Genomic DNA, 22,658 nt, shown 5'->3' with positions numbered 1-22,658 from the left:
CTGCATTATCCACAGAATTTCTCGTGTCCGTGAGCTATGAATGAAAAATTGTTGTTCATATGAAATGACACCACGCTTGTGTTATTACCAGTAGTAGCACAGATTTCTAAGAGTTAAATCTTTTACCTACTGGGAATCTCTACTTGCTATGGACACTGTATTATTCATCTTTATATTCATTCATACTGCTTCTTCTATCTGCTTGGCCATTGTCTCTGTACCTTTTCCTTCTTGTAATCATCTCTCCCCATCCCTCCTTATACTTTATTGCCTTTAATTACTTCAAAAGCATTTAATGCATTTGACTGAATTTATTTTATACATAAATATTAAGGGTGTAAAACTGCATCACATGGTTGGTATGGCGTAGTGGTAACTGCCCTCCATGTGTGAGTTCAAATCCCTATGCTATACCAATAAGAGTCCTTGGGCAAAACTCCTACACTGGGGACACATGAGACAAGACACTACATTTGTCTATCTCTGTAACATGACTGAATTTGCATGTCGCTCTGAATAAGGGCTTCTGTCAAATTCTGTAAATGTAAATGTAAATGTAAATGTAAATGCATCATGATGCACCAGCTTGAAAGCAGCAATTCCACTGCACTGGTTTAGGAATGTCAGAATCCAGTATGTGCTTTTGTAGTCAAAATAATTTCTCAGGATATTTTCTAAACATAAAAATGTCCTAAAAAGTGTAGTGTTGTTATTGTTATTCTGTTTAGATGAAGATTAAAGAACCTTTTAAAATGGTTCTAAAGCACCAAAAAGGGTTCCACTATTTTCTAAGAACCAGTCAAAAACCTTTCTTGGTACTATATAGAACCTAGTAGGAGTCTCACATACAGCTCTAGGCACTCTGGAAACGTCTGCTGTAAGCTCTTTATTTCCTTCTGTTCCTCATTGTCCCGTCTTCCTTCTCCAAATACTGCAGCCTCTTTCAGTTGTCTTTATTGGCATGTGGCTCAGCCCCTAATCCGTCACTTTCTCTTTCTACTTCCTTCCCCTAATATCTCTCTCTCTCTCTCTCTCTCTCTCTCTCGCTCTCTCTCTCTCCTTAATTACAGTATTTCTCACAGTAACAGAGGAACACATTCTAGCAATTTTACTCTACTTCATTATTTCCCCCGAGTCTCTCTCTCTCTTTCACTCCCTTTGCATCTCACTCTCTATGTCTCTCCCTTTCTCTTTCAATTTCTCTCCCTCTCCTTCCTTCTCTCTGCTTTTTTCTCTCACTCTCCCCCTTTCCATTTCTGTCTCTTTTTCTCCCACTTTCCATCTCTCTCTCTTTCTCTCTTTCAATCTCTGCTTCTTTCTCTCTCCCCCTTTAGTCTCTCACTCTCTTTTCCCCTCCCTTTCATCTCTCTCTTTATTTCCCTCTCTCCCCCTTCCCCTTTCTCTCTCTCTGCCCCTTTCCGTTTCTCTCTGCCTCTTTCAGTCTCTCTTTCGCTCTCTCTACTTCTTACCCTCTCCCACTTTTTCTCCCCACTTTCTCTGTCTGTTCCCTTTCCATCTCTCCCCAATTCTTCTCTCTCTCTTCCCCTCCCTTTCAGTTCTCTTTTTCCTTGCCTTTCGTCTCTTTCTGTCCCTGTTTCTCCTCCTTTTCTATTTCTCACCCTCTCTCTTTTTCACCTCTCTCTCTAACCTTTCCATCTCTCACTCTTTTTGTCCCCACTTTCTCTCTGCCTCTTTCCATTTCTCTCTTTCCATCTCTCACTCCTTCTCTTTTCTCCCCACTTTCTCTCTATATCCTCTTTCCACCTCTCTCCTAACTCTCTTCCCCTACCTCTCATCTCTCTCTTCCTCACCCTTTCATCTCTCTTTCTCTCTACCCTTCTATTTCTCACCCTCTCTTTTTAACCTCTCTTCCTCTCTCTCCCCTATCTTACTCTTTTTCATCTTTCTCCCTCTCTGCCCTTTCTATCTTTTTCTCCTCTGCCTCCCTTTCCATTTCTCTTTCAATCTCTCTCTCTACTTCTTTCCATCTCTTACTCTTTTTTACTCTTTTACTTCCCACTTACTCTTTCTCTGCCTCCCTTTCCATCTCTCTCTCTCTCTCTCACCCCCCCCCATCTCATCCTCTCTCCTCACTGTACTGCTGAGGGGAGAACCTCAATACCATCTCAAGCCCTGTGTGTGCCGTTGCCTTAGCAACAGAGACACTAAAAATAGGACTATCTCCAATACTCCTGACATTTCCGGTGCACACTTCCACCATTTCTACAAGGCGATACCACATTGTTTACCTCCGAGACGGCTTTTACAGCAGCTTCTCTCTTCTCAAAGAGCACGCTTAATTTGAAATGCTGAAAGTTGAACCTTCTGTGGCCTCGCATGAAACAGACGGCAAGAGGGGGCACATGAAGTGTAACAAAAACCTTTTACTGCTCCGCAAAAAGATACATCATCTGCAACATCTCAGAATAAATCACAACTGGGACACACTTACTGTGATTCTTATCTGCAGCTGGTTAACACAATCGAGGGATTTCTATTCTTCAGTGCAAGGCAGGGGATTTTGGTGAAAATTAAGCGATTGCAGTAAGAATCCCGAGAAGACCATCTAAACTCAGCACGACCATTTCATAATTTGGTAATTTCATGAGCAGGCTCAAACTACATGGGAAGATGTGGTGGATAATAAATCTGGATGTGGATATTGTCATGCTAATGCATATTTGAAGTTCTGAAGCTTATATGACTCTGACTTTATAGCCTGCTCCCGAAGGTTTCAGAGGGCTGCTTTTTTGTTTTTTTACTTTTTCTTGTTGGGTTACCACCCCACTTGCTGGTAAAGAATCCTTCTTTCTTTTAACTTCAGAAATTTCATGAAGGAAATTCCCTCAAAAACACACTTCTTTGAAACTTTGAAAATGCATGTCTCTCATAGGAATCCAATATCAGGTTCAGAATGATCATGTACAGTGATATACTGTCTGAATTATGAATAAGTAATGTATACATTGACATGATTAGCACAAAATGGTCATTTACCTATTAACTACAACTAGTATTCTGGCAATGCTAGCTACAGCTGCATGCATGTGACAGGAAGGCAAGCAGTGGTGGGATTACAGATCATTCCAAAGATATGAACTGAGTTCAATGAAATGCTTTGTTCCTTCTAGATCATTTACCAATTTGTTTGTTGTTTCAGGAGCACAAAACAGTGATAAGCAACAACAGACTCATTAAAATAATACTAAATGTTTCTGTAAGTAGCTTAGTTAATCTGTAGCAGTTAACAGTTTTTATATGTAGCCTAATCAGTGATTACCAATCAGTTGTAACGTTGATCCTGCATTCAATAATCAGCAAATCTCACATGCAAGCGAACGCTGCTCAAAACAATAACATTATTCCTGTTTATTTTGCTTATGAAAGCAGCTAAAGTTGTCTTTCTACATTAGGAAAGCATTTAAAAGCACCTAAAGAAATCTCTATGTATAACATTACTGTTTACAACGTTCAGCACAGAGCAGAAACAGTACAAGGAACAAAGTAATATGAACAGGATAAAATCACTTTCGGATATTCAGAGCGACATTGTATTTAAAAATGTAGTTAACCTTTTAATAATGCTATTATTTTGTTAATCTTCATAGAATTATTACCACATAACAGTCAGTATGCTTCAGCAGTGCTGCTCTGTAAGCTACGCTATATGATGTAGGCTATGTGTCGGTATAATGCAGTATCAAAAATGAGAACTAGTAACATTTACTATCATATAGTAACGTCTATCATTTATCATGTGAGCTAAATATTTTTATAGTACATGTTTAATGTTGCAGGCTAGATTTCATCAGAGGTGAACCCTGTACTGAGTGTATGTTCCTGCTAATGCTTGATTCTGTTGCTGTTAATGAGCGAGTCTGAACTTGGCACAGAGTATTCAGTCACTCGGCTCAGCGTCTCTCTAGCAGAGAGTCCCTTGTCCATAGTGCCGATGGAACACCTAGCAGGAAGCTACAGACCACTAAAAGCCAAATTTATCAGAGGTCATTCCTAATATGTGGTGTTTTGTGTTAAAATATCATGAGGTTGTAAAAGAATACTCTTCAAACTATATTAGAATTATACAGCCTGTCGGTTTGACCGTTACACAAAACCATTACAAAAAAATTATTTGCTCATGAATCGGACATCACTAATAAAAACAAGAGCAGAGCAGGACAAAAAAATCACAAGTGAGTTTTGAATTCACGTGCATTTGTTCGTTGTTAGGCGTTACTATAAGCTGGTAATAGTAGCGCAACTGGAATTTCAAATTCTGAAATTTCAAAGAGCAACTCTACTGTCTTGTTCTATGCTTCAAGGAAGCCTATGGGAGGACATTTTGTGCCATCTTACGGTAGAAGCATGCATTTTGCAGAGCAAAAACCACTTCACTGTGAAAACTGGAAATAAATAATGATTTTTGAAGGAAAGGCACTGGTAGTTTCTTCAAATATAGGACATTTTTTCTGCAAAGAAAATCTTTCTCACCATATTTCATGCCTTATACCTGTTCCATGTATTACTAGTCCCAGTGTGTTTTATTGCTTTGTTGCACTTTGTTTTGCTGTTGTTTGGCTGTTTGAGCACTGCATCCTGTAAGTGAACCGTTTTCATGACGCAGCATTCTGCTTAGCACAGTTGTTTAAAATGTATGACATGAGTAATATGTTTGGCTGAACAGATCCTAGTTGCACCCTCACAACCTACTTTTGTGTGCAGTGCTCATAGAGCACCTGGGCGTACATGAATGAGAGCTGCATACACGTGTTTTTAGAACATGTATCAGCAAATATGAAGATCATTAAATTCAGAGACTTTATAAAGACGGAGATTAGTCACTGAATTGAAAACGAATGGGAAAGCTCTTAATGTTTAACATGGCTTATGTTTATAAGCAAAGCCCGCCCTTCTATAAAAAGAGCCAATTGGCTTGCTGGTTAAGTCGCAAGCGGGAAAAGCTCCCTTTGTTGTGGAGTTGTGCGTATGTGCAGTATTGAGTGCTATTTATGCTGTTTTTTGCAGATTTTATCAGTGATTTTAAATATGCTTTCTGAAAAGTTGACAGTGGTTTTGGTTTCTCTCCCCATTCAAACAGACAGGAACCTGGTCTTGTATGAGTGAAAACAACTGCCCAGAGGCATTGCAAAGATGGCCATCGAGTGGACAGACTTTCCTATAAGGGCTTTGTTAAATTGAGGGAAACATTTTAAAAAAAAACAATTTTGTCTCTACTTTCTCTTGTAAAGTCAAAGTTGCTGTGATATTCAACAAGACCACAATCTACAAACATTTCAGAATAAAAAAAAATTGGGACTTTTTTTTATTCACTCATTTGTCATAAAAAGTCACGCAACGTAAAGGTCAGCAGATGTTTTCAATAGATGTAAAAACATAAAAATAATAGTAACACTTTATTGTAGGGTACAGTTTATAAGGCTGCATGACACTCACATAAGCTTATCATGACAACTGACATAACCCTACATAAATGTTTATAAATGCTTATTACAATAAACGTCATTCCCTGTAAAGGTTACCTTTGCCAGTTTTGATCAAGGTTAGTTAGCTGAAATAGCCTTTAACAGAAGATGCCTATTGGAATAAGCATTTATAAACATTTATGTAGGGTTATGTCACTTGTCATGACAAGCTTATGTGGGAGTCATACAACCTTATGAACTGTACCCTATTGTGTTATGAGGTATTGATCTGAAAGTGACAATAAGCTTCTTCCAAAGCTGCCACCACAGCTTTCTGAGCCAAAGAATGTTAACAGGTCTCAAGCAGAGAGCACAAAACACTTTCAGTATGAATATGTGGACATCTGACCAACAGCCACATCATTCCACAGAGACAGACAGCCACCACTGGACTTTCACTGACAGTAAAGGACACAATTCAATTTCAGTCCCAGAGCAGACCATCGAGCGCACCTGTGTTTGTACTAATGTGCTACAAAGTGGTACACCATGAAAAATAGGTACTGCCAAAAGAGAATGTTCTGGCGGAGGCTAAATTAATTCTTACTGGCAATGAAACAGAGCCTCTACATCATTTCTATTTGCTCGTGTGCCTGGTGTGAATACAGCTGTGTCTGACCTGTGCAGCACAGCAATCTCGTTTTCGATGCTGTTCTCCTTTCCCTCCAGTGCCTTCTTAGGGATGCACTTGACAGCCACCAGCCGCTGGGTACTCTTCTCTTCAGCCAGCACTACCTCAGAGAATGCCCCCCTACAAAACAGCCAAAAGAGAGGGAGAAAAAAACAGTTGGTGGAGGATTCTCTTACAGGGATCACATAATGGGAAAGCATACAGCCATTCAGTCTCTATAGACTGAGGAGTAGAATAGGCCACACTAAAGAGTTCAGAGCTGTTGGAAATAACCTTCATTTCTCCAAAATGGTAACCTTTAACACATGTCGATAATACAAGCCAAAGATCATCATATAAAAAACACCACACATCGACTGGAGTGGTGAAAAACACGCTGGCATTAATCTCTGGAGCATGGAAATGCGTTTTGTGGAGTTCTGAATTACACTTCAAAACCTGGCAGCCTGACGAATTATCCTGGTTTGCCAAGTGAACGCTACCTGTCTGAATGTACAGTGCCAACTGTACAGTTTGGTTGAGGAGGAATAATGATCTGAGGCTGTTCTTCATAGTTTAGTTCCAGTGAAGGGAAGGTAAAGAGAAATCTTAATGCTAGAGCATAGAGTGGCACTTCCAACTATGTGACAATGGTTTGGGGAAGGCCTTTTCCAGTTAAAGCATGACAACAACCCGTTGCACAAAGTGAGGTGTGTAAAAAACTAGTTCGGCATGGAGGATTTTGACTAGTCTACACAGCGCCCTGACCTTATCTTCATCAAACACTTTTGGGAAAAATTGCTACGCTGACTGCACATGCAGCCTTATCAGAATCTATCCTGCCCTTTAGTGTTTTGAGGAGTTAGCCTGCTCCCTAGGCTAATGCTAGCAGTACCACCTAGTACAAACTATGAGAGCAAATTTTTGTGCAAGTGTAGGCATGAAGTGAAGTGACATCCACTACACAGTGTGCCATGTTCAGCTTTTAGATTGCTAACTGTGATGGCTAAACATTACAAAGATTGGTTACATTAGTGCAGGCACACTCTGCACCCTAAAAGCTCCTGTTACCATGTCATAATCCTCATTAGTATGAATTATTATGCTATTTGGTGGCATACAAAAATAAGTTGATATGTAGTGCCCATGAATCCAAAATAGTGCTCACAAATACCATTCCATTTAATCATAATAGGCCACCCAAGAGGAGTTGTTTTAATTTAAATGCAGGGGGTCATGTATATAATGGTCATGCAATGGTCATGTATATAATGTAGTTTTTTTTTTTGTTACATAGAACAACACAAACATTACAAGTGGACCTTATGATGTGAAAAACTATGCAAAAAATAAAATACAAGAAACAACTGAAATGATAATATCAGAATCATCTCATCAAAACCTTAAAAATGTCATCATCAGAGAGATGTTCAGATTTGACGGACATTTCAAACCAATATTTGACGAGGTACTTACTGCAGATCTTTTAGGCAGTGCTTAGCACTGGAATGTCTGCATTTTATTAATTTTACTGCATTTGTAATAAATCTTATATTTCTCCCTGATGCTAATGCAGGTATTGTACATGTAGTCCCAATTTCTACATTTTATAAATGTTTATAATCAGATGTTGCTCCTACAGTGGTCAAAAGTCCAGAGCGGGTCCCGGAACCGCATTTAAGGATGACAAAGACAGACCATGCTGGCTGACATCAGTGCTCCTTGGTGCCAGCGCTGCAATATCAGTTCTGCTGACTGCAGAAGAAACTGACATAGCCAATTCACAACTGTTGCCTTCAAGGGGAAATTCCATCTGAAAATCCTTTTGTCATATTAGCCTCAGTTGCCACTGATGTGACATTATGAAGCACTTAGAATATTCAAACACAAACAACACCTCCACCCAGTAAAGTCAGCAGCGTGAAATTAACACCTGGAGTGTTAAACTGGTCTCAGATGTACACTGCACATTATCACGGTCTCGCATAAAAGCAGTTGGTGATAATGTAACACTACTGACTTTACTGTGCAGATAATGAATTAAAAATGCCAGTAGGATTTACAGACCAAAACCAAAACCAAGGCTACAATAGCGCTTAAAAATATGTTTTGCATTCATCATATCAGATCAAAATACAGGCAACTTTAAAAACGTCAAACAATTATTTTTTTTTAAATAAACACACAACATATGTCATGTAGTATGTCCCATCTCAGCTGTACATTAATAGCCTACATGTATGAGAGCTGGATCAGAGAAGAACATATTTCAGTTGTTTCTGTTGTTTTTGTGCTGCTGTGTTTGTACAGGGCTGATATTTGGAGCTGTATCTGATCTGTCAGGAGCTGCGGAAGAAGAGACAGTAATGTGTTTAAACGTTGGTGCTCACCAGAGGGACCCACACAAGTGCACACAATATCAGGAAAAATATGACAAAAATATGACAAAAATATGTGACAAGTGGAGCAGTACAACCTTCACCTGATTCCTCTCATTATGTGCATGTGTTCGTTCTATTTTGAGCATCCTTTCAACTCTTTACTATCAGAGTCTGACAAAACAAACAAGACGACATGTTTATTCCCATTAAGAGGCAATGAGTATGAATAACCACTGCTGTGGGTCATCTAGCTACTACAAAAGGATCTTCTCTAATAAAAGCACACTGTCTAGCTCTGTAATGCAATATTTATACCTAGAAGAAGGTTCATACTGAAACCAAATGACAGTACAGACAGTATGGTGAGTGGTATTTCCCCAAGCTTTATAATGTTGCTCTCCAAAATGGCAATTTTTCAGGAGAAGGAAAAACATCTTTAACTTTCAATCTAAGGTAAGTTAAAAAAATTAATTTCAAGCCATTTGGGACTGTATCTATTAGTTCATTTAACATGTTTTACATAATGTAAAGGACAGATTGTGTTTTAAAATTATACCAAAAAGTGAAAAATGAGGTTTTGTTCTTACAATAATAATATTGTTCTGATAATAATAATAAATTACCTTTTTTAATAGCATATTTTATGTAACAAAATGCAGCTCAAAGTGCTTCACAATGCAGCCAGCATAAGAAAACAACAGAAAACAAAGAAAATACAAGTATCTAACAAGGCCAGAAATAAAATTTCCATAAAAACAGTTAGTCATCCACTTACAAAGCAATACTGTAATATCATCTTCAAAAAATTACTTTTTTATTCCACAAACACTGCTGTTTTTTTTTCATTTCCAAAAAGCAGCAGGTAAATAATGAAATGGATCTTGAGCTGTTTCATTACAGTGCAGTTCATTAAATCTCCAGCACCTCAAAAGGCAAAAATATTCTCTGATAATCAGAAGACGATAAGAGTAAAAGAATGCTTTAGACACCAAATAAGAAGGCTGTGGAAAAGAACTAGAACGGGCTAGAACTCTCTAACTTGTGAGCTGTTTGAGTAGCAAAAGAATGGAACTCACTGAGTCCCAAAATAGAAACCACCCTTATCTACAAAACTAAACTCTGGTGCAATGACTGAAATGCTGTTTACTTTAGTACACGACGTATTTTGTTTGACTGTAAACTGTTGGCTTTAAACCCCATCAAGCCAAAGATTCAGTTGAAACTCCAGTTTTTTATAAAGCTTTAGCATTACGAAATGTCAGATTAGATGACCATTTATTTACACATTAAACGTCCTCTTTGGTGGAACAGAACTGCTTCGGGTGATGGACCTGTGTGGGCTGATATGCTGCTGTAGGCCTGCATGATTTGGCCGTGACTAGTGTGGGTTGCACTGTTGAGGCAGGAAACACTGAGAGTTCATAATAAAATACTGTATTCATTAATTGTAAAATCATCTTAACATATTTTCTGTAATAAAACGGCAAATTACTGTGAAATTAATGTTTAGCTGTACCGCACAGTATTATGAGATATGAAAGCTATTGAGAGTTAAAAAGGGATAAACATCTTAATAAAGACATTTTAAGTGTGTTTATTCTGACTGTTCAGGTTTTGAAATCTGAAATATTTTTACAGTTTAATCTGCAGGCTTTTTATGCTGGAACACTGAAGTGTTGACAAAAATGTTATTGGTCTTGGTATTGCCAGAGATTTGGTCATGCTTGTGCAAACTACATGCAAAGTGAAAATATTTCAAAAATGTGTATTTGAGATCATCTGTGCATATACAGTGCAAACATGGTGAATCAATATGTTAATTGATTTTCTTATTAACATATTTATATGTCTGGTATTTTCATATGTAAATTTACAGTAAATTACTGGCTACCAAAATGCATAATTTTTCAATTATGGAAAAATACAGTACAATACTGTATTTTAATTACAGCTATTTTACTGTAAATGCACAGCAGAATGCAGCTACATCACTGTAATCCTGTGGTGCAGGTGACTATAGAGTCACCATATACAGTTGTTATTTTACTGTAATTTACTTTTAATATGGTACGGAAAATTACTGTGAAAGTAATGCAACTAGCAGCCATTAATGTATTTGTATGTATTTTTTTTTACAGTGGAATTCAGCATTATCGCATCATTAAATATTCAGGTCTCAAGTGGTGTGGAATTAGCTTGCTTATTTTTGGGCTCTGACCATACCACTGTTGTTTAACATGAGGGCAAGGTCACATGATCTTTCTGCTAGACTTGCACCGTAGGGTTATTGAAGTGTTTAATGGGGACAGAAAGAGAGAGACTGTGAGTGAGAGAGAGAGTTCAGCTGTTGCTGTGAGACACAGTATAATTAAGTCTGGCTGTGGCTCAGCTTCCATAAAAATGAGAGAGAAAGGACAGAGGGGAGATCTGGGGAGACCACAGAACAGAGATTGTATCCTCAAAAATTCAGGCCATAAGGTGGCCGTTACTAATATCCTTGCTATGCAACATGCTTGTGTCATTTTTATAGATAACAGTATGTCAGAAACCACATATGCGAGTCTATGTAAGATTACTTAACAACTCAATGCAAGCTGAAGCTAGTGTGTGATGATTTAAGCATGTTTATTCCTCATGGGGGGATAATCATAACTCTTGCCTCAAGTGCTTATGTGGTTTCTAACATTGTATGACATGTTGACGTTTATAAAAATGGGCAAATGTGTGGACAAATTCATGCATCAAGATGACTACTATTACAAATTCTTCTAGATTTTAGATATTGTCATAAGCTTCCATCACCCAAAGAAATATATCATATTTGCAACTATTTTACCATTAACAAAATTTGATTTAGAACTCAGAAGACACATGTAGGTTCACTAATCATTTTGGATAGTAAGTATATTTCAGAATCATCTACAACACAAATATATCATCAGAACTCAGAATTATTCTGAATGTTCTAGCTATGCCACACACGTGTCGGTTTTATGGATACATCTATAAAAGAGGTGAGATATATTTGTCTTGTACACATCAAGACCCCTGGTTCATATCACCACCACTGAGTCTATAAGTTTCTCCACAATGTGCCACTTTACATCAAACCAATCAGAATGACTCTGTTTACATCTTAACACTTGAATCATGTTGCAATTTTGAAAAATCTATGGAATTACCCTTCAATGAGATACAGGCCATTTCACCCCCCATCTCTCTCTCTCACGGACACATACAGTCAAATCACATGATTCGCTTTTTAAATGTCACTAGGCTAATATTTTCCCAATGGCAACTTCCGAACTGTTCTACCCCAATACATGAAATGTGCCACATGAATGGTTTTGCTGATTTGTTAGCGCATCATACTGTGGTCATGTGAAAATATGGAAACAAAATCAGATTTTAAATTTAAAACCATTACTTCCCATTCCCAACTCCATTTCCTTCCTCCAGTAGCAGAAGGACATTTCCAGATCGACCTTTTTGCTTGTGATGGATTTTGCTGAGCGTGCAGAAACGACTCATAAAGGGCCATTTCATTTTAGCCTAAGGCCAGCTGGGATCAATCTGCTTGTAAATTCATCAGTGTACTCCTGTTTAACACCACAGATGACTGAGGCTATCTATCACCATATGGATTTCCTGTGAGTGAAGCAGCGCTGTTTCTCCTACGCTCATCCATCCATGCCTTCATTTTATTTACTCTTTTTTTCTGTGGCCGCCTCCTGAACTATTCTTATAAATCCACTTTCCAACGAATGTGTGATCACTTTAAACACCTTCTTACTCAGGCTACAGTGCTTGTTTAGTCAAAAACGATGTATGTAGACAGATGTTAGAAATCTGAGTTTATTAAACACAAGCTATAGAGCGGCCCACTTCCTGTGTAACAGTAAATAACTGGATAAAAGAAGCAACAAAGACTGGCTCTGTTTTCATTTTTAGGGCATCCCTTGTTATTAGCTGTTAATTAAAAAAATATTATATAAGAAATCTATTTTTAACATGAATGCTTCACTTCAATGAATTTAAATTCAATTCTAAGAAGCTTTACTGGCATGACTATATTAAGTTATAGTGTTGCCAAAGCATTGTTCACCATGCATCTGTGTATTAATAGATCAAAATACACAAACACATAGCTACACACATTCAGTCCTACATCCTTGACTAGCCTTTACGTCTAACTATGTACATTACAAATTCAAGTATATAAATTACACTATGAACCAGAGCCACTGCTGGCAACATGCCATCAATGCGTTAACTCACTCTCCCTCAAGCCATTTTTGTATACATCTATTTCTATCTGAATAAATCTATGATCTCTTTGCATTTTTACAGCCCTAATAGATAGATATAGACATACAAATATATCATATTGTATCACACTGTATCGTAACAAACTGAAGATGCATTGTATCAATGTATTACGCTTCGCTAGTGGCCGGTGTATTAGCTCTGGGCTAACACATTTACTTGCTGCTAGTGCATTAGATAATGGCAATGTGTGTATGTGTATAGAGCTTCCATTCGTGTCCAGAGACTTGTTTTCGGTTTTTCCAAAAAACCTAATATCTGAAATCTGATATTTCTTCACATCTCCAAAGTTCAGTCTAAGAAGTTGGTTGCACTTTCTGCTTCTTGCAATCCAAGTAAAATCCCAAATGTATTCAATGATGTTGAGGTCTGGAGTGGTCAGTCTATTGTTCTGAGAACAGCAGCAGCTTCTCTGTTTGATTTGCAAATGTCTTTTTCTTTTCTATGTAACAGCTACACATCCTTTAAGACTTATAGCATTGAGTTGTCTTCTCACAGTGGAAGGATGGACAGAAACACCTGTGGATTTTTTTCGATCTGAATCAAGAGTGGAGCTTGATTTTCTCCTCTCTCTCAAACATGAAAGCTTTAAGTGCTGTTTATCTGATGGCGACAGTTTTGGTGACCTGTCAGGTCTTGCATGGTTGTTAGTCCTTATTTCTCTGCATCTTTTAATCCTATTTTAACTCCAGTTTTGGAAACATCTATTTTTTTCACTCATATTCCTTTGACTTTCCTCATACAAATGGATTATCTTATATCTGATCTCCTTAGAAATTTGCCCGGAAAAATGAATGACTTGTTCTTGATGGCCGTTTTGCTTGTAAATTAAATAAATAAAGTGTGGTCTCTGACTTTTGCACAGCGCTGTATATTAGATTAGGACATTTTCACGCACTATATATGGCACTATAAATAAATATGTATAATTTCAGAATTATCTGTGTATCTGGATTTCTAATTGTCGAGAAACAATATAGACTTTCCTCTTCCAAGCACCTGGCACACTGTTTGGGGAGCTAAATTCAACAGAGAGGCCTCACAGACCATATTAGCAGAGACATCTCGTCTATCACCCCCCCGTCCCCTAAAAAACAAACTTTGGTCTCTACAGCTACCATTACAGCCCTGTGAGAAATCTCTCCTCCTGTCACCAGGGCAACCAGTCCTCTATGACCTAATAATGATCGTTCCATAAACAAAGCCAGTCCCATGATTGGTCCAGGGGAATAACAAAACAATGACGTCAGTGTCCGAAATCTGAGAGCTTTCTAAGATCCTTAAGATAAACAGTCCACCCATTTTGTTTCCTAAAATGTCCCGAGCAGAGGAAATCCTGCTCACCCGAAGCTTCAGAAAGAGGTGGTTCTTGTGATTCTATCCACAAAATCTGTTTTGCTGAGAATTTTGGAGCATGTGTGGGTTATGGTCCACCTGAATTGGTCAATTTAGGCATTCTACATTCTGCTTAAAAAATATAACTATTAACACATGGTCAGTCTGCTGGCTTCAGTTCACATTAAGGTCTCCTCTTTGACAGATGCTGAATCACTTGGCCAAGACTGAGACCCAACGCCATGATGTTTTTCACAATATCAACTGTCCTTTGTCACAATCTAGACAAAACAAACACTAGGATTAGCTGGAGGAGAATACAATCTTTCGAGAATAAATCAATTGACTCCACTTGCAGAATTCATGGCTAAACCAATTCTGTAATCTTCTTTAGAAAAGTAAGAGGCTTTCTGTCAACACATACAGTTCAGCGAAATCCTCTGAATAGGGCCGAGGAGGGATTCTGGGAAAAGCCTCGACAGGGCGCGATATTGCTGTGTGATCCTCAGAGGGAGAGGACACGGCAAGGTGCTTTTTTAGAGATTATAGAGAGAAATGTTTCATTTCATGTCTAGAGCCGTACTAATGTGAGACTAAATGTGCGGAACAGACAAAGAGACCTTACTGAATTAACAAAAAGGGGTGAACAAAGCGGTGATCTGCTGCAAAAGGACTGGATCTTTTGACCCACTGCTTAGCTGCCAGACTGAATGATTCAATATTCAACCAAATATGTGCCCATAATCAACTTAAGCTGTCCTGATTACTAGATTAAACTTGACTGATTAAAAACATCACTGATTAAAATGTACCTTCTCAGTGAATCAGCAATGATTAATGTGGAAATCTGCATGATGATCATCTTTCAAACTCTCCTACTGGTCTCTCTTACAGTAAGAAACAGGGCCAGACGGACAGACCCACTTACACTCATATGGAAAAGTTTGTGTGACCCTGATCAAACTGCATGTTTTGAAAATAAGTTAACACATTCTGTACAACTTAAATGCGGCATTTATTTCCAATTTTTGTAAGTTTGTTGATTTTAACAAGAAACATGAAATATAAACCTTTGCACAGGCCACATATTATGTTTATTGTTTTCCCAATAATATAATTCCGCAAATAAACTGTAATAATGCATTAAAATATGTAGAAGTGTGTTCTCTGTAAAGGACGTGATTCCTTTTTTTCCTTTGAGAATCAACTAAGCATGTAATTTGACCTGAGGTGCACAAACCTTTGCATACAACTGTAAGTGATGGTATCTATCAGGTTGTTTTGCATACAACTGTATGTGCATTTTTAGGGCTGTCAACAGTAATGTGTTAATAGTACATTAACAAAATAAATTATTAATGCCACAATCTTTTTTTACACTGTAAATAGCACATAGCTATTCTGCCTCTCCCTCTGTCTGAGACATCCTGTTTCTGCTGACAGGGCAGATGGTGCTCAGTTCCGCCCCAGCTGCAGTAACTATGGCGCACCCGACCACACTCTTTGCATCAGTTCATTTAGGTCTCTGTAGGGTTCCTTGTTTGCCAACAACAGAAATGAGCTATATGCGACAGAGCACAAAACTGATGACTACTCTTCTTCACAGCGACCGTTACGCTGTAGCCCATTTGATCAGCGCTGCCGAACAGGATGGTAGCAACAGCATTACAGAGTAAAGCAAGTTAGAATACAGAAGCTATGTGCGGTCATGCTGGACAGCTGCATGTTTGTGTGGGGATGAAAGTGCACATCTCAGGCCAAGATGCACAACAAAGTGATGCAGAGTTACAAACAGAGAGACTTAGCAGAAGGCTAGCCATGTGAACTCAGGCTGAAGTAAACACGCCTAAATGATGAAGCTCTGAATCTGAAAGAGCAGTCATCCTGGACCCTGAAGGTGAAAGCCAGCCATCATGCCGTCCTAATAAATACTGCAAGGATAAGCGTGTGTGTGCTTGTGGGTATGTGTGTGTGCATGTGTGTGTGCGTGTGTGTACTAGCTGTGGGTGATGCGACAATATGACATCGTTATCATGATAAATTACATCATGGTAAGCTTTTATGAGCATATTGTGGATATTGTGTGAACTACAAGCTCACAAATCAATGACATGATTAATTAAAATGAGACTCCTGAATGGAATCGACATCTAAGGTCTTCACTGCTCTAAGAATAATCCTGGTAGTCCATTATAACATAATTATTTCTGTTTAATCTGATGGAGTGATGTGCTATACAAGAAACCCAGAAGGAAAAAAAGTACTACAGGTAGCATTTTTAGCATGTGCCACCACTGTGGTAAATCATGTCTATTCCAACGTATCAAAGCACAGAAAAATGAAATATTGTGACATGTATTGTGTATTGTGAAAATTAGGGATGGACCGATATGGTAATTCTGGGACCAATGCCAATATTCAATATATTTCACATACATGTGCCCATGCTGATACATACACAATTAGGAAATGTAGAAATTGGGACTACACCTACCAGGATAAATAGAACATTTATTTCTATAGGGTTACAAATGTACTAAAATGAATAAACTGCAGATATTTTAGTGCAGTAACCCATAGTCACCTAAACACTCTGCTCTTCTGGAGGACAATGGATACATCACCAAATATCTGTTTAAAATGTCAGTCAAATCTAAACAGTGCTGATTATTTTTTAAGCAATTATCTGCCGGTACTGATATGATGTGATATAATCGTGCATCTCCGGTAAAAAAAAAGTCTTCTGGTTTTGCGATTAGGACATTTAAATAACAACAATAATTTCGCTTCAGGAAACAACTACTTCAACATCTCAATTCTCACATTCCAACACCAAAATAATGTTTCTAATCAGTTTTAATCAGTTTTTTAATTGTTAACTCCACTCCTTTTATATAAGCTGTTTTTCTCTCATTCTTACTTGCAAGAATGTATCTTGGTTCTTCATCCACGAACATGCCAGAAATCATGTGAGACATGAAATGAAGATATCTGGGAATTCATTTCAAGGTAAGACATAACTAAGCTTGTTCAGTTCAACCTAAATAAATAAATTCACATTTCAGTTTCTGTTTTAGAACAGTTTTGTTTTTATTTTCTAGCAAAATTCAGCTTGTTTCCATTTTTTGTTCCTTATACTGGTTCAGAGGCTTGATTGTGATGCTCAGTGGTGTAGTGTCTGGATAGGTGGGTACACTTTCTCATGGACCCCAACTTTAGCATGGCCTTTGGTACCCCCAACACGTGCATTCCTACACACACCATTAACACATACCATTTCCCCCTATTATCTATAATGTTTACATATTACATCAACGTATTAAAAAGGTAATGAGAACATTTCCATTTTCCAGGGTAAGGAAGAGAGAATAAAATTCATATAAATCTCAAAACTGATTTGTCAGACTTGGACGTGGCTGTTGGAGCTAATATCACTGTTACTTCATAAATTCAAATAACATGCTTCGATATGTTCATTTAATTCCTGTACTACTGTCATGTAGAGCAAGCACAAAATAAACAGACACAAATGTACACCATGTTGAGGTGTTTATACAGTAAATCAGTCTCTTTAGAAGTAAGTATATGCTGTACACCTGCACATACGCTCCACTACACTAGCAGTGATGTTATTAGGTACAGACATTTTTGTCAGATTTTCCACTCCTAGTGTTCATGCGTATCTTCATAGCTTTACACTACTGACTTCTGCTCTCAGCCATGGCCAGCAGACGCTCCACTCCACACCCCCAACCCCGCACTGCTCATAAGGGCTTGAGTGAGTGCCAGCAAAACATGGTGCGGCAGAAAAACAACAAACACACACACAGACACTTGCTGACAAACACGGACACACACACACGCCACCTCTCTCTGTCTCATATGTCCTCTTCCATACACACACACGCGCTGTGCAGACGCAGAGCCAAAGTGACAGAAAATGAGTACACGCCCACACACTCTGCAGTATAAATATAGCCGCAGCAATTGAGGGCCAGTACAGCACTCAGGAGAAGCACGCACATGCATCACGTCCACTGCGGAGCAACAGAGTGCTGGATTTAACGAAGGGCAAGCTTCAGCTTCATTGATCAAAAGCAGCAAGCAGGCAACGTCACCAAACACTACAGGATCAGACAGGAAACTCCTCCAGCATCGGAATATTACACAACAAAACAGACACACAGAAAACCTGAAAAACAAACCACTGTGCATGTTTTTAAGCACAGACTTAGTCATCATGTCTTCTTTCTGTTATTGTCAAAAAAACAAAAACAAAAAAAAAACTACATCCTCCCTCCTTTAAGTGGCCTACATCATGAAAAGACAACATTTCCTGGATATTTCTCATGTAAAAAAGTTTGATCTGCTATGTAAACAAGTTTTAAAAAGTTACTCCTCATGTGGTAGAGAGAGGAAAAATAATTGATTCTTAGATAATGATTCAGAATCAATTCACAAAACAATGTAATCAGCCAGAGACTAGAACGTAGAATATTTTAGTAAAGCTCAGCTTGGAGGAGTCAGAACAACACAGTATCTCTCTGATGCAAACGTTTGCAGTCACAAACTGGTCAAAATTTCCCTGTCTATAAAATTAAAAATTTTAAACCATGAGAAACATGTCCTCATGTAAGAGCATGTATTTGTTTAACAAACCACTTCAGCAACCTGCAAACAGGCTAACAGACTAATCCAGAAGTTTAAAGTTAAAGTTTAAGAATTTACTAATTAACTGCAAAACTGCACCATACAAAATAAAAAATCTTACTTGAATATCCTTTACCAGCTTCAAATGTCCATATTTAGGCTAGAACGGCTATATTTAGCATTAAACCCAGCCTAGATGAGAAAAATGCAAGATGCATAAATTTATTTGTGAGAATCTCTTCATAAGCAAGTCTCGGCATCCTGAATAAAAATCAAACTGTAAGATGCCAAGAGATTCCCACCCCTATAATGCAGTTACTAAGCTACAAAAACAGCCAGTTTTGTATTCATCATGGTTGTGATGTCACACATTTACAAATAACTGCCTGTTCGGCTAACATCAGTTTAATCCTCATCACTGTATTGCATTGCATTGAAAAGATCCAGATATTTGAAATGTCCATTTTTCAACATCCCTGAGGATTTGCGTTTACAAACTAAAGCAGCCAGTCAGAACAGAGGTGGTTTACATATATCAATGTCTTAAAGACACAGTAACAAAGTAAAATAAACTGTTTCTTTAATAAGAGATAAAAAAGTTTGATAGGATCAAAACAGCAATGATAATCCCACAAACAAGAAAAACATGAAATATGGGCCCTTGAAGACTGACCCACAGTGATGTTAGTGAACTGCTGAGTTACCCTGATATGCCTGGCACGCCTCTGAGCATGGTTCACTGGTTAGGGCTGGAGGCAACATCAAAGTTATATTTCATCACATCACTTTCATAGTCCTAATGTGCCACAGTGTAATTCTCTCTCTCTCTCCCTCTCTCTCTGTCTGTCTGTCTCAGGCATGCTGGAGGACTAGACAGGACACACAAGAGCTGGAGGACGTGTTCAGTGCAGGATGCTGAAGGCACGAGAGAGGAACAATCTTACTTCAGTTCACTTGCTAGCGGCAAAGTAACAGAAGGACATGAAGGAGGTATGAGGTATGAGTGATGACTGGGGACCTGTCACTGACCACAGACATATAAAATGATTTATTTCATCAAACACTTACGTCCCCAAGACCTCCTTGAAATCGTATTTTTCTTTGATATCAGTAGTCTTCTTTTTCCATCCATTTCCATCCTCTAAGGGCATTGTACAGTTGGGCTGGTGCACCACTGGGGAGCTGCAGGAAGAAGAGGGACAGCCCAGAGGTTTACACAGACAGACAGTGAGGAGGAGGGAGGGAGGGAGAGAGGGAGGGAGAGAAGCACAAAGATATACAGACAAGCATTCACTTATTACATTTAGGGATGGACAATGATATCTGAATCATTATTGGTATTGACAGATACAGTCGTGTGCAAAATTTTGAAAATTACATGCTTTGTTGACTTCTTCTGAGTGAAAACAAGTGGACACCTACTCTACAGGGAACGCATTTAAATATGGATTTTTTGCTAATGTTTTGTGCATAGCTCCTGTTTATTTGCTGAGTTTTACATATTGCAAAAAAAATAAAACATAAAATATTAAATGTTCCATAACTTTTGCGCAGGCCGCATTTCAGGTGTTTTTTCAGTACAGTAATTGTACACTAAAATGTGCAGAAGTGTGTTTTCTGTAAAGGATGTGTTATTTAACCAGGGGCACCAAAACCATCACAGACACCTGTATTGGCTTGAAAAAAGCTACTGGCATTCAACAGATATTTAGACTTTATCAGTATTTTAAACTGATTTATGATTACACATTTATTTTACTCTGGAAAAGCAGGACTTGGGTTAATGCACTAAAATATCTTTTTCATATATATTTCATATGTATGTCATATATCTTTCAAACTTTTTTATATATTTCATATAACTTTTTTTCATTTAACTACATCTGTAATCAGATACAAATCAATGTTATATTTCTTTACAATGCTAATCCAGATGGATCTAGTCCCAATTTCTAAATCGTAGAAATGTTTGTGTATTGTCTATATATTTTTTCCAGCATCAATGTCTGTATCGGCAAATATGTACATGAAAGACATTGGACAGTCTAGTCTGGTTTGGCTCTATCACTGCTGGAACTGCTAGAGACACAACCTTAAGCTAGATAAACACGTGCCTTATTTAATTACTTATAATTTTCATTTTCGAGATAATTCAAGCATAAAAGTTAATATATGCCTTATCTGTGAGTAGTAAAACATCAACTGATACAGCTCTGCAATTGTGCATTCTAACATGGAGGATGACAAATTCTATGGAAATTTATATTATTACTTTTGTTTTGTTGCTATGCAGTTTGGCCACCTAAAGCAATTTTGCCCCAATTAGCATGTGTGTTGCTTGTTTCAGCACAAAAACATCGACTCATTCCTTTCTACTATTGGTAAGTATTTTATTATTAATTATGTAGCCTCCCTCTTGTGGCTGCGGGTGGCTATGAAAGCTTGGGAGGCGAGGCCATGAGAAGGGCAATGTAAGGAGGATAATGGGAGGTGCACACCCTCCAAAACTGGACTTACTGTGTTGTTTAATGTTGTTAATGCCGTTGTTCTTTAGTTTAAGATATGTTTACGTATTACCTGTGTTATTTTGTATAAGGCAGTTTGTAGTTGTGTTGAGTGTCTATGTGAAGCAGAGATGTATGGGTGACGACCTCAATGCTATTTATGATGTGTTATTATGTGCCTTTCTCTCTGGTGTTTAATAAAAGAGCACTTCTCGCTGCAGAATCATGGTCTCCTCTGTGTCTTACTCTACGCTGACACCACAATATTAAGGGTGGCTGATATGACAAAATTATAACATAATGTATTCAAACAAGGGCTTCAGCAGCCACATTAGAGCACATGCTAGTTTGATTCAGGTTCATCCTAATTAATAACTCCACATCTGCAATGGGGTCTTTATGGAAGCCCCACCACTGGAAGAAATATTTAGCTATTTAGTTAGCTACAATAATGAGAAAGCTTACATAATTATGACTAATAATTATCACTTGGCATTTCATAGTTATGACTTACTTTCTTTTAAATTAGGACATGTTCAGTGCACGATGATGAAGGCATGAGAGAGGAACAATCTTATTTCAGTTTACTTGTTAGCGGCAAAGTAACAGAAGAACATTTTAAGTTAGTATCTCATAATGAGATTCAATCTCAGAATTATGACCTAATATCTCATAGGTATGACCCAGCATCTCATAATTATGACATGATATCTCATAATTATGACATGATATCTCATAATTATGACTTACCATCTCATAATGATGGGTGTCAAAATTATGACTTAGCATCTCATAAGTATGACTTGCAACTTAATATCTCATAATTATCACTTACTTTCTCATAATTATGACCTAATAATTATTACTAACTGGATGGGCCAAACCTTTAGCAGGATAAAGATAAAACAGATTATTTTATTTGGGTATAGCAATGAGAGGCACAGACTAGCTGCCTATCTGCACTCGAGGGCCCTAAAGTCTAAAGAACTAGCAAGAAAGACAATCAAACAGCTTCAGCTGATTCAAAATGCAGCTGCCAGAATCTCACTAGGAGTAAAAGAAGGGAACACATCACCCCCATTCTTAAATCCTTACACTGGCTACCAGTCTCTTACAGAATAGACTCTAAGGTACTATTACTGGTCTATAAATCATTTAATGGTGTCGGACGAGCATATTTATCTGATATGCTGCAGTGATATTAGCCAAGCAGAACTCTCAGATCATTAGAAACTAGCCAGTAAGTCCTGCTTAAGGTAAAGACTAAACATGGAGAAGCAGCGTTTAGTTACTATGCTGCTCCTAAACCAGTTGACAGCGAGAAGAGCATCGACACCAGACACTTTTAAATCAGGGCTGGAAACGTTCC

General features: G+C 38.0%; 1 protein-coding gene across 1 annotated transcript in view; it reads right to left on the bottom strand.

Annotated features, from left to right (window-relative positions):
- camk1a (calcium/calmodulin-dependent protein kinase Ia) overlaps positions 1-22,658 on the bottom strand; it is a 37,241-nt gene that overhangs the window by 13,131 nt on the left and 1,452 nt on the right. Inside the window, exons 2-3 of the mRNA XM_036571145.1 lie at positions 19,854-19,967; positions 6,103-6,234 (exon numbers count right to left, since the gene is read on the bottom strand). Coding sequence (XP_036427038.1) covers positions 6,103-6,234; positions 19,854-19,936 — 215 coding nt within the window. The 5' untranslated portion in view covers positions 19,937-19,967. The remainder of the gene's footprint in view (positions 1-6,102; positions 6,235-19,853; positions 19,968-22,658) is intronic.

This window comes from Colossoma macropomum, unplaced genomic scaffold, assembly GCF_904425465.1.
Source record: "Colossoma macropomum unplaced genomic scaffold, Colossoma_macropomum, whole genome shotgun sequence".
Taxonomy (NCBI): domain Eukaryota; kingdom Metazoa; phylum Chordata; class Actinopteri; order Characiformes; family Serrasalmidae; genus Colossoma; species Colossoma macropomum.
Note: the sequence above shows the minus strand (reverse complement) of the source record. Positions and strands in the feature narration are given on the sequence as shown.